The 16991-nt window shown below is 39.4% G+C and overlaps 1 protein-coding gene across 6 annotated transcripts in view; it reads left to right on the forward strand.

Moving 5' to 3' along the window:
* znf185 (zinc finger protein 185 with LIM domain) overlaps positions 1-16991 on the forward strand; it is a 95869-nt gene that overhangs the window by 58849 nt on the left and 20029 nt on the right. For all 6 annotated transcript variants that reach the window (XM_028816039.2, XM_051934813.1, XM_051934814.1 and 3 more), the window contains 9 exons: positions 1013-1111; positions 4863-4961; positions 9243-9344; positions 9642-9719; positions 10894-10953; positions 13729-13815; positions 15403-15462; positions 15709-15807; positions 16830-16889. In XM_028816039.2, the coding sequence (XP_028671872.1) occupies positions 1013-1111; positions 4863-4961; positions 9243-9344; positions 9642-9719; positions 10894-10953; positions 13729-13815; positions 15403-15462; positions 15709-15807; positions 16830-16889 (744 nt within the window). The remainder of the gene's footprint in view (positions 1-1012; positions 1112-4862; positions 4962-9242; positions 9345-9641; positions 9720-10893; positions 10954-13728; positions 13816-15402; positions 15463-15708; positions 15808-16829; positions 16890-16991) is intronic.

The raw sequence follows: 16991 nt of genomic DNA on the forward strand, positions 1-16991 counted from the left end.
CAAATGTAAGCTTTATTAACATGTTATATAATACCATCTGAAGTGCAAAATTACTCATAAATTTCACAAAGGATTTTTGAAAAATACAGAGTGCACCATTTATACTTTTGACCATCACTCAGTTAAAAATCATCAGTATCAGCTTAGGCAATGGCCTTCACCGTGCACATTGTCTCCAGGTATTTTCCAAACCATAAATCAGTCCAGTTGAAAAACAAGCAAAAAAGTTACACATTACACTGCAACTACTACTATTACTACTACTGTTACCTTTATAGACAAATTCTGACTCTTAGTTATTGGCAGTGGTCAAATATGTAAAGCCAACAGATATGAGTAAGAAATCTTTATTAGCGGTACATAAAGAAGTTGGTAGAATTTTCAGATTATTTGGAATGGCATTCCAAATCACAGGCATTCGCAAGAAGATGCCAGCTCCACTATCAGACATACTGAACAATTTATTTTATGACATAATTGTTTTAACTACCTGGACCAGAAAAAAACGAATTAAACATTTAAAGCATAAGTAACTGGTAATATGCCAATGCCTTAGTAGCAATTAATATGTTTTAATTTGGTCCTCAATGGCAGCTTAATCAATCAAACTTCACACATCTGAGTGTGCTCCAAAAGGGACAGGCATGTCTATCACAAAGCCATTACAAAAACAGCACCATCAAAAAAAGTTAAAGAACATCCTTGGCTCACTTTAACAACATGTAACATTCTCCTGTAAGCCATTATGTGCTTTCAGCAGGTCTCTACGCATGTTATAATAAAGAATATCTAGTCATCTGCTAATAATGAAATGATAAATGAGCATGCCTGTGAAAAGCATGGTGTCGACACCAAAAAAAGGCAGAAATAATAAAAAGGCCTCTTCTTTTCAAAGCGATTGATTAATAAAGTAACTGTACATTTCCTTCATATTTTTATATGATCCATTCATTGAATCCCCTTCTCTTCTATATCCTCATGCACCATCTTTCACCTTTATTTTATTTTATAGCTCCCATACAGAAAAGGAGAATAAGACAAGAAAGAAAGCTCTTGAATCAGCACTCGACGCTCCTTCAAATCTTATTTACTTTGATTCAGGCACAGAAAGGTAAGAACTGAATAAGCAGTTTGGAAACTGAACAGAGCTTATAGTTGCACACTATGAAATGTATTTTGTCCCTCAGTATCCCACTATGACATCTCAGTGTCACAGGTTAAACCTTAAATGGTGTAACCACAAGGGGGCGCCAGAGAGCCCCAAATCAATTGCCAGCAATTGCCACACGTTTGTAGAATAAAATAATGGATTTTTATTTTTCTTATCAGCACCTTTCCAAATCTCCCCTTTGACCAGTGGCTCAAACACAATGAAAATACACAAAAAAAGTATACAACTCTTCCTCCTTCTCTCCCCCCCCCCCCCCGAGTTTTGCCCACTGCCACATATGGGTGAGTCGGAAGACAGCTTCCTTTTATATACCGAACCAGGGAATGCTTCCGGTGCCATTCTGTCTCTTCTAGGAAGCACTTCCAGGATATAGACACAGTAGAGTAGTCTTCCCCCGACAACGCCCTCAATCAATCCAAAGGGACCCCTACAGTACTGCACATCCGGACTCCATTTCCCTAGCACCTCTGCAGGTGTCCCGAGTGGGTTCTCATATGAGGATCATTGCCACCTTGCGCATGGGGAATGGAACCACTCCCAAGTCCTGGCTTCTGCTGGTCCACCCTTTATTTTATATCAGCTGGGCACAGAGTTATCTTTTTGCCCAGCTGGCCAATCTGTATAACATTCCTCTTGAGCCTCCCGTCTAAGGTAATAACCTGTGCTCCTTTCTGGCCGGCATGACTGTTCTTATTTCACGATGGGCAGCACAGTGGGAAGTGCTGTTGCCTCACAGCTCCAGAAATACGGGTAACTTTTTCTGCCATAAACATATAACTAAGGGGTCAAACATTTGTATGTGCAACGACTGATGAAGCAATACTGTCTACTTATTTCATAAATTGCATATCTCTGTAAATTCTGTTTATGTTGACTTGATTTTTCTCCTTCTACTTGATTTTCATCACACATCCTGGTTTTATTGGTGTCGTCCAGGCCTACCTCCAATGTTTCTCTTTAATTTAAACAATAACTAGCCAAATCTGTCAAACTCAACTGAGTAGGAGCGTGTCTGGGCAGTAATGGGCACAAAGCTATCACCAGCCCTGGGTGGTGTGCCAGTACATCATTGCCCAGTCATACATACATGCCCTAGACCTACAGCCCCAGAGTCTCAGGGCCCTAGGCTTGAATTCTGTGCTTAGTCACTGTTCATGTTGAATTAGTATGTTGTGCCCGTGCCCGCATGGGTTTCTCCTCTTGTATCCCAAACATGTGAATGGCAGTTTAATTGTAAATTTAAAGGAGAATTCAAAAAATGAAAAACACAACAAGAATTAAATATGTTCTTAGCTGTCATTTATAAGCAGTTTTGCTTATAAAGATTATTATAAATGTGTTTTTGTGTTTCAAACAACAGGCTGCTGTCCCCACCGTTACATTCACTCCAAAGACAGCTCTCTTTTAGCCATGACGTTTACAAAGTGCAAACAGAAAATGGAAGAAAGGATAAAGAGCAGTTGAGGTTGTTTTTCTTGATGGTAACCCACATAGTCTTGACTGATACACGTTCTCCTTTCATCCATCTCCACCATTTCTGAACAAATTTATGTCACGACAGAATTGTGCAGAGACGCATCCTGTCCTGGCAGCACCTGGGTGCACAGTAGGACCCAATGCCAGACAGGAGTGCACAACCATGTTCATTCATTCAGGTCGGCCTAGATTTGCCAACTAATATAACGTGTGTTTGGGTGGAAGTAGGAGTACAGTGGAACCTCGGTTCACGAACGTCTCGGTACACGTACAAATCGGTTCACCAAACTTTTGCCTCGGTTTACAACCACACACTCTGTATACGAACAAGCCAGTTTCCCTTTCGATTTGTACATGTTCAGTCTCTCCCTGTGCATTTCCTGTGAAGCGAGCAAGAGAGAGAGCGAGAGACCGCGACGCACGCACACACACACACACACACACACACACACACACACACACACACAGGCAGCGCGAGAGAGAGCTGCGTGCACACACACAGGCAGTGTCAGAGAGAGACAGACGCACACACACAGGCAGCACGAGCGAGAGAGAGGGCTGGACTCATAAGGTAGGAAGGCAGTTAAAGAATGCACTGGGCTTGATTTTGTTTTCACTTCTGTTTACAGCGATCGATTCGTAGCATGCATTGTTGCAATGTTACTTTTCTTGGTGGTTTATTAAATTATGGATTTTTTCAAATGTTCATTTTTTTCCCTGTGCTTAAAACTCATTAAAAAAAAGTGTTTTTAGCCAGCAGTTGGTAGCGCTATAGCGCAAACTTTTGCAGTGTTAGTTTTCTCTGTTGTTCAAGGTTTTCTCAGTGTTATTCAATGTTTTTACATTTAGTTTACTATTACGCTGTGCATTCTATGGTTTAATTAACTATATTTGTGCTTAAAAACTTAACAAAATATATATTTGCATACAGTTTGTATGGTCTGGAATGGATTCATTGTATTTACATACAATCCTATGGGGGAAATTGCTTCGGTTCACGACCAAATCGGTTTACGACCAGAGTTTTGGAGCGAATTATGGTCATGAACCGAGGTTCCACTGTACGTGGAAACACGTGGGCTGTGCTACAGTTTAAACAAGATGTAGTAGAATTGTAACTGTTGTATCTACGAGACATTTAGGTACACATTTTAATCATTTGGTTCAAGTAGTTGTATTTATCAACAACATAACACATTATTAGGAATTTATACATCTACAGCCTGTTTGTATTAAATGATAGAGTAATGCTTTCCACGCTGAGGTCAGAGTCACTGAATCACTGTGCTGAAGGTGGAGACCAATCCTGAATTGGACACCAGTCCATCACAAAGTAAAAACACACACCCACACGCTCATTTATTCTGGTCCCAGTTTGACTCTTCAATGGCCTCACATGGACTCAGGTTGATCATGCATACTCCATGCTGGGAGTGCCTCAGCTGTATTTGTGGGGCTGTGAGGCAGCAGGGCTAACAATTGTGCCACTATGCTGATCCCCCAGTATGTTTCAATAATTCTGATCACCATAACTTCTGCAACCAAAGGGCTCTGGTCAGTGTACTAAACAGTCTAATTCAATTTACTTCACACTGTCACAATAAGAGTCAAAAGACATCGAAAAAGGTTTGGGGCAGCCACCCGTATATTGTGCCCTGGCTGCAAATGGGTAATTCGTTGTGAGTTGTTCACAAGTCTGAGCCAAAACACAACTGATTTTAAGGTTGAAAAGATGGCGGCTTTAACGGCCCAGGCAGGAAGTGACATCATTGGGAGCGGAAGTGACATCATCAATGGGTCCAGGGGCCGGACGTGATGTCATCAATGGCACTGGATCTGGAAGTAACCCCATTAGTGGGGCCCCAAACCACCCCCATCCACCCCTTCTCCAAAGGACCGAAATTGATGTCATCAATGGTGCTGGAACCATACAGGATTTCCCATGGATGGTTTGCAGAAGATTTAGAGAGAAAGTGAGTGCACCTCGCCACCCCCTGGTCTGGCATTGAACTACTATGATTCAGGCCCTTTAGCCTCCCAATCGCACGTGTGTGACAGACAACACATTGAATCAATTTCACATTTTCATTATATGTGACTACTAAACAATGATTATCCTGTTTATGTAATAATGATTATATCAAAGTTATGAAATCTTAAGCACCTTGTTAAGTTAAAAGTGTTGTTGTTAGGTGTATTCATTCTTACTTTTCAGTCCTGCCACAGAACGTAAAACAAAGGTTTCTCAAATCACACGAAAGGAGACCGAGTCAGACCCTTCGAAAGATCTTCTTTTGGATTCTGATCTACTGAGGTAAGGACAATAACACATAATACGTGCTTGTTCAGACCAGTTAGAGCAGATTTTTATGTCACAAAAAACAGAGATGCCATTTTAAATTAGCGTGTTTGCCTAACTCAGTGTATTCTTTATATCTTAAAAATTAGCTACATTGTGTTCTTGTGTCTAAGTCTTAACTAACATTTGCAAATGACATCATGTTACTGGCAAAAAAAAAGGTATGACGTATTTGTGATTCAGGGGATTCTTTAACCGTTCTCTATAAGGTGCAGTGGAAATTAACGATTGACTCATTTGGTCTTTATTACTTTTAGAATTTCTCACAGCAGAGAGCGGTTTTAGGAATATAATCAAGTCAACAATTTTCAGTATTCATCAATTTACAATATACTGAATGAGAAATGCAGTAGCATATCTTAACACATCCTTCATAATACATGTTATGCAATATGTGAGCAGGAGGTGTGTAGTCATTTAGGCCAAGAGTGTCCTTCATGCCGTAAGGTAAGGTAAGTTCTTACAGAGCATGGCAGAGACTGATATGTGAAGTATCTTTCATTGTCCAGGTCAGGTCAGGTCAGGTCAGGTCGGGGAGCATGCACAGTTACATGTGACAAAACAGCTCGGGATCCTGGTTGGCAACCCCCCAGGCAGATGCACAGTCCAGTCCCACCCTCCAGAAATGATCATCTATCTGCCACAGCCAGGTGTTATATGGGTGTCCCCATGGCCTGGTCCAGCCACTTGGGTCCTCAACAATGAGGATCCTGTGACCCAGATCACCCATGGGGAATCGCGCCACATGGCTATAGTACCGTAACTGACGCTATCTTAAAATGCAAGTAAATGCCAAAGAGGTCATTAAAGGCCTGGGTCTTGGTTTTTATCCAGGATATTCGCAAGCCCAGACACTCAGACTCCTCGTTCAGTCTCTTGAGAGCCCCGATCAGAGCCTCCATTGACTCTGTAAAGATCACAGCATTGTCAGTAAAGTCAAAATCAGTGAAACTTTCTTCACCAACAGATGCTCCACACTTGTCCCCTCACTGTTTATTTTATCCTCTAGCAAAGCCTATCATAATCAGCAGGAAGTTCATTGGAAGTATTAGAGAGGACCAGTTTAAATAAAGTGACTGATCCAAATAAGAAGCACAATGATAAAACTTCACCAGCCTAGGTTTCTACCATGACAACAGCAAAGCAGAGTTCAGGTAGTTCTGGGAATCTAGGCCCAGTTTCTGGTGATGCACCATATCATTTCTGTATATTTAAAAACTGTTTACCACTTTTTTTCCATTTAGGCCAATTTAAGCATTAATCTCTCTCTGCTTTCACTTATTTTCTAAGCTTGCAAGTTTCAGAATTGCAGTGAACTAAAGTCTGTCCCGGCAACACTGGGCTCAATGTGTCAAACATGGATGGGGTACCAGTCTAGAGCACTGGCCACATGTAGGCATACACCCACACTCTCAACAGATTAGCAATGACTTTACACTAGAAATGTGTTTAGAGTACCTGGAGAAACCCATGTAGAGACGCTCTACACACACAGTGCCTGAGTTGAGAAGTGTATCCGTTAGATCATCCACCATTCCATTTTCTGTATTGTACTTTTTGGAAAGCCATTATTTTTTTCAGTGTCATGAGCTGAATGATAGGAATTAGCTGTAGAGAAGTCACACACAAATCCACACTCACCCTGTCATACTGGGTCAACTTAGTTGCCAGTTGACTTACATTTTAAGATGTGGGTGAATAATTGAGCATCAGAAGGATGACCTTCCAGACCTGGCAAGAACATGCCCACACCATGATCTGAACTCCGGATTCTGCTGCCCACCATATATAATCTGTGATCATCTATTTTTAATGTCACCATAATAGTGCAGGAGCAGATGAAATTAACGGTCTGCCATCAATTATCCTATAGTTCATCAAATATTTTCCCTGTTCTGTGTACATAAAAGCCATGTTAATTCTCTGGTATACATTACACACAAGCTCTGCAAATAAAAGCTCTGATACCACACCTATATACAAAGCAAAAACAAATGTATCAAATTTGTATGCAATAAAACAGCGTTCATTTTTAATTACAGATCACAAGCACTGTGTGAGCGACATGTTCCTTGCAGTGTGTCAGATTTCAGTGCCCAGTTCTTTCAAAAGTTATGTAAATATATTTAACTAAATTTGAGAATGTACATCCTGCTCCAACAGGCCACTCTAAACAGGTTTTGTTTGGCAGCAACTCAAGCATGAGGTGAGGAGGCTGCTAAAAACCTCAGAGAAATTTCCGTTAAAAGCAGCGTAATCTCAAATAAAAGCTCAGTGTTAACAGAAATCTAATTCCACCATGACAGAATCTTTAAGACAAACAGGCCAAGACTGCAAGTAAATATCCTGCTCCGTTTGTATCCGCTTTACACTGCGATGTCCTCCACAAGAAACACTGGAGCTAAAAAACTGGAAGCCTTATTTTGCTTTTGCCTGTTACAGCTCATTTGTTAGCTGTATATGATCTCTTGCCAGGACATTGAATTAGATATTTTGTTTAAAAATGTGGCCGGAGCTAGGGCAATTACTTATCATTATTATTCAAGTATCATAACCCATGTAAATAATTTATCATTATTTTAATAGCAGTTGTGACTGATAGGGGGCGCTATTGCTCCCTTGAACCCTTGGACCAGACGCCAGACACCAGATAAAAGTCTAATAATCATATTTATTAAGACAATACAGTGCACAAAGCACCCTTCACTCCACTATACTCATAAATCAACACAATACACTAATCAATAAACAATCCTCCACTCCCAGACGCGTTGCCACCCTTCCTCCCAACTCAGCTCAACCCCTGGGATCTCCCACAGTCCTTTTTATAGTTCATGACCTGGAAGTGCTTCTAAGCCCTCAGTCCATGTGATTATCCAGCACTTCTGGGTCAGGTAAAAACTCCTCATTTTCTTCAACCCGGAAGTACGTTATTTCTTCCGTCCTCGTGACAGGGAAGTACTTCCGGGTTATAAAAAAATAATACATGTCTTTGAGCCTCCCTGCAGCGTCCTCTGGTGGCCACCACGGTATCCAGCAGGGTTGTGAATAGAAACTCCATTGTCCAGGATTCCCTGCTGGCTTTCAGGGCACCTCCATGCTACAGGAGGGCTCCATCTGGTGGCCTGGGGGTATTGGCTGGAATGAATGGCTGGCCATATCCCACACAGTCTTCATGGTAGCACAACTCTTTGTGTTTATCTTCAAGAACAAAAGACCACTTTATGAATGAATGTTTGAGACAGATTTGAAACTGAGAAGACACCAAAATACATGTTGTTTCTTTGAAAATGAATCAAATAACTTGTGAACGTCCTAGTCTCACTGAACTGTCTAACATAAAACCCCAAGGACTTCACTGAGGTCTTCTTATACCAGAGTCGCCACATTCATGATCACCCAGCCTTCACCATTTGATACTTTCCATAAGTGATGAGCCTAATCTAGACCATATCCTTAAACATGTTTTGAAATAATTATAATAATAATAATAAATTTTATTTATATTGTAAAAGTATAAAGAAATCACATATGCAAAATACAAAAGTACCAATAAAACTTGCAGTCACTAGCTCTCTGAGCCCATCAGACTCAACATACTGTAGCCATAAAATGATCCAGTAAAAGCAAAAGATGATTCTCACATCTAGGCCCAACATCCTGAGCTTAAGAGCAACATCCCAACTGTCTAGGATTTCTGAGGGCTTTCCTCATTCATTGCAGACCTATAAATGGTTCCAATGTACACATACTGAATAAAGAGTATCCTACATCTAGTATTACCGACAGATAAACCCTAAAGAGCAGAAGTATCAGAAGTGGAGACTTCCGTCAGAACGACTTCCTGATTACAGTTAAACTGCAGAAGTCTATCTCATTTCCCATAACTAAGTGCAGTCTGCCTTCATTATACAATGTCCTGCTGACCAGGAGTGTGAACTGCTATGGTACCTTAATCAGCCTTTTACTCGACTGACATCTCATGCAGGGTGGGTGGCAGCTTTGTGCCCACTGGAGCCAATAACGACTCCTGCACAACATTACACTGTAAGAGAGGCCAGTAAAATGCAGGGATTGATAACTATCTTAAGCTGAAACAGTGCTGAATTTCAAATCGCTATCAAATACACAGCTTAAATACACATTAGATAATGAAAATATGTGGGGAGCCAAATTCTGATTAAGGGGTAATATTTTTGAACTTGCTCTCTGATGCCTTAATTCTTTTTCTTTTAGTGGAAAATCTAATAAAGACTCCACAGTGAAGAACACTAAAGATAATGTCAAGAAACTTGACATTACCCAAAGCCTGATTTCATTTGACTCGGACACGGACAGGTGAGGAAGTCCTTAACATTTACAGACAGTAATGTCAGTGTCTACTAAGTCCTTGATGGTCATCTACTTTTTAAATGAAAGTTAAATCGATTTCAGTTTCATGTTCCACATCTCCAACACAGGCTGAAACTCAGCACTGGCAGAAAGACTTGTGAAATCAGCTTTGGGGATGAAGTATTGTTGCCTGCTTTGAAGAGCTGTCCTCTGGGCTCCTTTCTTTTAGTTGTTTTTCTACTGTTCATGTGCTCAGTTTTAAAATGATTACTGAGCTGTCAAATTATTTTCCTTTCAATGCAGCTCAAAAGATATGAAGCTGAAATCTGATAAGCCCAGTGCCACAACATCAACTCATACTACAACCACCATTGAGAAAAGGTAATAAAAAAACAGATATTATGTAATAAGGAGACAAATTTGTGACAGACGGTTATCAGCAAGAGTGAAAGCCAAGGTCTACAGGATGGTAGTGAGACCAGCTATGTTATATGGGTTGGAGACGGTGGCACTGATCAGAAAGCAAGCACCTTGAGCATGGGAAAGGTGCTATATAAATAAAATGTATTATTATCATTATTATTATTATTATTAAAGCAGGAGATAAAACTGGAGGTGGCAGAGTTAAAGAGGCTAAGATTTGCATTGGGTGTGACAAGGATGGAGAGGGTTAGAAATGAGGACATTAGAGGATCAGCTCAAGTTGGACGGTTGGAAGACAAAGTCAGAGAGGCGAGATTGCGTTGGTTTGGACATGTGCAGAGGAGAGATGCTGGGTATACTGGGAGAAGGATGCTAAGGATAGAGCTGCCAGGGAAGAGGAAAAGAGAAAGGCCTAAGCGAAGGTTTATGGATGTGGTGAGAGAGGACATGCAGGTGATGGGTGTAACAGAGCAAGATGCAGAGGACAGAAAGATATGGAAGAAGATGTTCTGCTGTGGCGACCCCTAACGGGAGCAGCCAAAAGAAGAAGAAGAAGAATATAGAGTACAAGCTGTAACATACAAAGGAGGCACAGTAAAATCCTGTCCTCGCAGAGAATACACAATGGTTACCGCGGCTGCCTTATAGATATCACATTATGTGCTGTAGTCCAGAACCTGCTTATTAGAGCTTGCAAGTCCTCACCATGCCTTTGTGGGTTTTCCTTCTACATACCAAAACTGGAAAAACAGTAAGAGTCAAATAACTAATACAGGCATGAAACCATGAGTGGAGAAATTCATTCAGTGCTGCTTTATTGAAATGAAGCAGTGCATCCATTATTAAGAACATTCAGCGGTTTACACTTAAGGTTCATATCTTGGAATTAAATTCAACTTTTTAGAGGAATTAGGTGAATAGGCTTTGTTTGGCTAAATGGCCTGTTCATGTCAAAGTTGTTCTAAGGCTCTAATTGTCTATACGTCTTATACAATATTAAGTACAAATGCAACTTTTACATTAAACTGAAGAAAAGAAATCAAGTTAGTTCTTCTATTTCAAAATGTAATAGGTGATATATTTAACAATTCAGTATTTAATATGGGATTGTCTCCATTTTCACTCTTTTTAGCTTTCTGGATTCTGAGCCAGTTCATTCTGACACTTTCTCCTGGACTTCTATTGAGAACAGGTAACTGTACAATAAATTAATAGATGAGGATCTTTAAATTTCAAAACAGACTTGCTGTCAGCTGTAATATCTCACAAAGACAACATAAGTAAACATAATTTAAAAAATCAGTATCTACTTTTTACATTTATTGATGATAGAAGCCATTGTGGAAAGGAGGATAGTAGTAGATTTGAATGCCGTCATGTAAAATCCAGGAGGCTCATTCCACCACAGTGTGCTAAGATGCACCTCGGGGGGATCTTTTCTGCCCACTGCTATCAGGCAATTCAAAGCTTCCTCCCAATGTATTTGTTAAGTTCATTTTGAAATGTCTGCACAATGCACATTTATTGATTGATTGATTGATTTTCTGTATTATTTGTCCTGTCACTCTGTATCCTTGTTTCTTATGTTTCTACCACTGTATGCATCTGAATTTCCCCCCGGGATTAATAAAATTAACCTAATCTAATTTCATCTAATCTAATCTAAAAGTATTTAGAGTCCGGATGGTCTGTAAAACAGACGTGTAAATTTAGCAGATCACAGGTTAGTTGTAATTAGTGATGAGCTAGTGAATTTCATGACATTGAATTCAAACTGAAACTGATTTTTTGCTGTGGTGGGCTGGTGCCCTGCCCGGGGTTTATTCCTGCCTTGCACCCTGTCTTGGCTGGGATTGGCTCCAGCAGATCCCCGTGACCCTGTGTTAGGGTATAGCGGGTTGAAAAATGACTGGCTGACTGATTTTTTGTTTGTAAAATGATGTTGTTTAACAACCAGAAAAATTTGCACCATTGACACGGCCCACGGGAAGAAAGGGGCTTAGTTCATCTCACAACAACAATGACAACATTTATTTCTATAGCATATTTTGACATAAAGAATGTGCTTTACAAAGAATAAATATGAATGAATAAATGGTAAAAAGAATACAGTAAGGCAGTATGCACAGATATATACTGTAGGTCATATATATAAAGTCCTTATTTATAGATTTCTTTTCAAGGCTGTAATGATAAGTCCGATACTATGATCAGCTATTCATTCATAGTCACAACATTCTTCCCAATAGCCCTGTCTCCATTCCATTACCCTATTCTTATATCTAGCAATTGCTGATGAAATGGTAGCTGGGTAATCACCCTGTCAGTTCTTGCTCATCATGGTGCCAGAGAGTGGTGATGTGTTGTAAGTTGATCAGCATATCCAAGTACATGTGGCATTACTAAACATACTGTATACATCTCTGTGGCCCATTAGCCAGTCGAGCAGTTGTGTAAAGCAGCTGTCACTTGTCAGGGTTACACCATGCTATGACAGGCAAGCCGAGAGGAGAAAGGAGTGCTGGGGCAGGTGGTGTTATCAGCAATCAACTATCAGTGTGTCACAGCACCTAAGCAGAAGCAGAAATACAGAGAGGAGAGCTTGTGCCAGCAAAAGCAGGCAAAAGAGCACACACAACAGCAGCAATAGTCCTGGATTTAAACCCAAAAAACTCTTTAGTGAGTTTCATGTTTCCTGATTGCAGAATACCATGCAAAACTAATTTTAACAGCATAAATTTTATAAAGGTGCATGTGAAATGAAACTTGGCTGTACTGTATTGATCATCACCATATAGCAATTCTTCATGAGAACAGGAAAATGCATTTCATTTATATACTAACTATGTGAAAGGGTTTGCTGCTTATCTGGTAAAGTCAATGTTTAACTACAGCAAGACTCGCTACTCAAAGTGCTCACATTCTGTTCAGGTTCCCACTTAAGAGATATTTTGTGTGAATGGACCACATGCTTACAATGACAGGAGTATCCATGGCCTTATTTGGAGAGCAAAAAGCTCATTCGGACATTCAGCTGGGTTTCCATTTCAGCTATGTAACTCTCTGAATGAAGTAATGCTTCCACGTTATAGTCCTCAATGTAGCTCTCCCTGATTTCCACCTCTGTCCTTTAGTATGCGATTCACTGTTTTATAGGAAGAATACTTGTGAATGGATGCATTTCAGAATTTCATAGTCCAAGATTAAGTCCTATTTTCTTTTTAAGACTTTACCTACTTGCCCAATGAATCCATTTGATGGATATTCTATGTGCGATTTCTTGCATTGCGATAATATGTTCACGTGTCATGTCAAATGTGGTTTTGCCAGCCTGCAATAGTTTGACATTCCTTGACTTAACATCTTAACATGATAGCCTAACATCTTATTTGCCTTTTCTTAACTGCTTCTGTCTGTTGTCCAAAGCATGGTCTGTCAACATAAGATGCCTAAATTTCCCAGAATGTGCTTTTTGTAGGTTTGTTTTTCTTCATAATTAATGTTTATTTTATTGGAAGAAAGCATTTTACAATTGATATGCATTTGCTCAATTATGAAAATTGCCGACATCTTTATAATCCGTTTTTCCTGCATTTGCAATTACCTTCTCTCTGATTTTGCTGTTATCTGCAAAATTCACATGCTTGACTTTCATATCGGAACTTATGTCATTTTTGTAAATCAAAAAACTAAAATACTTTTGGGCTCAAACAATGAACTCATCTCACATGGTTTACTTGCTTTATTTTTGCTTCTTATTTCCAGCCAATTTTATTAATAACTGAGAAGAGTCGCTAAGTGAAAATGACTGTGTGTAAATTAAAGATTGGTGTAGTCATTAGTAACAGAAAATTTGAGGAAAATATGCCACTTCTTGGCAGATGTTTCACGGATTTCAGCTTCCACTTTATACTGTTCAGTTAATGATTTCTCCTATTATACTTCTAAGTTGTTTTATGTGTTGCAGCCCCAAGACAGAAAAAAAGACAAAAACCACCATCAGAACAACAGAAACAATCCGTAATAATGACTCACCCAACTTCAAAGTGGAAAGGTCTGCTCTTTTGAAATTATATTTTAATAACTCACATTGGGAATATCACTGTGGCTGTCTTGTCTATATCTATGGTGACACTGTAGTTAGCATTGCTGCCTCATAGCAGCCGAATCCTGGGTTCAAATCCCATTTTGATCACTGCCTGTGTGAAGATTCCACCTTCTTCTGCATGGAGTTTTCTTCAGGAACGGCCGAATTCCAAAATTGTAATCTGGTCTGAGAGAATTATCCTGGTATGAGTGAGTGTGGGTTTATGAAGAAATGTTTTTTGAGTTAAGGTTGTGCCTGCTCTATCATTGGTCCCTGCCTTATTCCAGAAGTTCTGGAGATTCGTTTTGGCCTTTAAAACCCAGAACTGATTAAGTGGTTTAGATAACCACGAGTCTCATTTAGGAAAACATTTTTTAGATAGTTTGTCTTCCCAAACCATTTGCTTAAAAACAACTAAAATTAAATTCAAATTAAATCTGATAATATTTGTAGGAGTTTAATGATGATTCTAAAATGGAAGAAAAACTTAAGAGAAATTCAGAAAAATAATATCAAGCAAAAAACTGAAGGACACGTTGTCTTCTGTATTTTAAAAATTATGTTTTGTTTGCCACACTTCAGAATTCTAAATAAAATAGACTCAGCTATGTGAGAAATGTATGCCACACTGAATTCACCAGCAGTACCAAAGATGGAATAGATAACAGTAGATCAGAATCATCTGGGACTGATGATAATAATAGTTGGCCAGTATAAAAGAGTGCACAGCTGCCAAAAGACCACCAGGGGCTAGAGCCACATCTGAATCTGCCAGTGTGGAAGCCCAGTAGCTTGGGAAACTATGCCCTCTAGAAGTATAACCTGTGTGCAATGAAAGAGAGACAAAGAGTTGCAGCATAGTTGGAAGCATTCTATCCCAGGATGCAACAGGGTGGGGAACCCAACAGTTCCTGGAGGTTTCTGTCCCTACCATACAAACTGACAAGAGGGAGAAAACACTAGAGGTGAAAATGCCTTCTGGCCACCAGGGAACACTTGACCACAGAGAAGAAGACGCTGCTGCCTCTCTGATATCTGGGATTCCTCTATGGGAACATGACACTTTCACGGCAACTAAACACTCAGGGGTCAAGGGAAAGTGCTAGATCCATAGCTCAGGCTCTCAAGATCAAATAGATGGTTGCTCAGACCCTGGAATTTATTAATGTGCTTGTTCTATAAATTGACCCCAATGGGAATTAAAGCCTTGTCATGGCCAGAGATGGGGGCCACTTTGTAGACAGATTTCCCATTCCCATGTTATTTGTGTGTCCTTAAATTCTTATTAGATCAAAAAATGAGTTAGATGATCTTAGGAATTTTTCCAGTTATCGACTATCGACTAAGATATTTAATATCTTAGTATTGGCTGTTTATTGGGTCCATTGGTGTTAAGTACATGCTTTAGTGAAGATTTCAATTGCACAACCTGATTTTTTAAAAAAAGGAACTTTAGATTTGTTCTTCAGTTGTGAAAATCCAAAACTACAAGCAAATATTTGTTAAACAAGTGTTTCATCCAGGTTTGTTATAAGATCTTGTCTTCCTTTGTAGCTTTCAAGAGTCACAGCCAGCTCATTCGGAGACCTATTCATGGACATCGATAGAGAACAGGTAACCATATGGAGGACTGAATGATCAGAATCCTCAGACTACTGAAGGACAATAGCATCGCATGAAATTACTCACATTCAATAACAGGAAATGTTCTTGTGTGCTAAGTTCATTAAAAGTTGTTTTATTGATTATTAATTTTAAATTGAGTTAAATTTAAAAACATTAGAAGGTTATTTGTAGTAGTGTAGCACAATTGTACTATTTTGACTGGGTATTCTCCATAATAACCTGAGTCTTTTGCAGCCCAAAAACAGAAACAAAGACAAAAACCACCATCAGGACGACGGAAACGGTTCACGAGACTCCTGCAATCTTTGACTCGTCCAACATGAAAGTAGACAGGTCTGCTATTTGATTTTTTTTTCCATCAAGGTCATGCAAAGGAGTTCCTCTTCATGCAATCTTACCTGAAACATTTATTTGTATATATCTATGGGCATCATTTATCCAACATTGTAGGATTTTTCTGTATCCTTTACACTCTAATCTGTCTACCAATTTTGTGAACCTGCCTAATCCAAACTCAGAGATGTGTGGAGACAGAAACCACTTGAGTATTAAATAACCAGCCATGATTGAGTTGGGTAAAAACATAAACTTCAGCGGAAAAATGATATTGCTAAACGTTGTTCATGTTTCAATGTCATTTTCATTGCCATTTTGCTTTTCTTGATTACTTTTTTGTAGTTGCTGCAATGATAAAGCATGCCATGGATCACCAAGAAATCCACAAGTGACTTTAGTGGTGCTACCATATAAAGGTCACCACATGCATTCCCAGGTTATTCAATATTGGATAAAAATAGTGTATTGTGTGACTCCTGGCATTATAATTTAGTTTTGAATTTCCTGACTTTGATTTCTGGTTAGCATTTGTTGTTGTGACTATTCATTTTTGGCTCCCGGCATCGACCTTTGCTTTGTTCTTTGATCACGTCTATTCTCCTGGTCATTCCTAAGAAACATTTGTACTGACTTCTTTTTCCAGTGAGTACACATACTGTACTTTGTGATTGGAAACACTAAAATCTCCCTCTCTGAATGAGTCGGTGAGTCCATAGGCAAGTGTCCAGTCCTGAATTTGTTCGTAATGTGTGACAAATGCAATGCAGGATTGGAATAAACAGACAGAATGAATACATTTTGATGTTCTTTACTTATTTTGTGAAAAGCTGCTAAAGGTGCTGCTTTGCAGTAAGGAGACTGTGGAAGGTTGTGGGTTCGCTTCCCGGTTCCTCCCTGTGTGGATAGCGCTTTGAGTACTGAGAAATTATATAGTACTTTAATAGGAAAAAAATGACTTCTTTTTTTAATTTCTTAAAGTACAAATATTTAGTTTGTTCAATTTTTATGTTGTGTCTTAGATTTCAAGATTCTGACCCTGCTCGTTCTGAGACATATTCTTGGACATCTATTGAGAACAGGTAACGGTACAACAAGCTGCAAGATCAAAATCTCATAATTACAAAAGGAAAAGGCTGTCAGGCACAATAGCTCAGAAACACAACCTGATCAAATGTGACACA

The sequence above is a fragment of the Erpetoichthys calabaricus genome, chromosome 12 (genome assembly GCF_900747795.2).
Source record: "Erpetoichthys calabaricus chromosome 12, fErpCal1.3, whole genome shotgun sequence".
Lineage (NCBI taxonomy): Eukaryota > Metazoa > Chordata > Cladistia > Polypteriformes > Polypteridae > Erpetoichthys > Erpetoichthys calabaricus.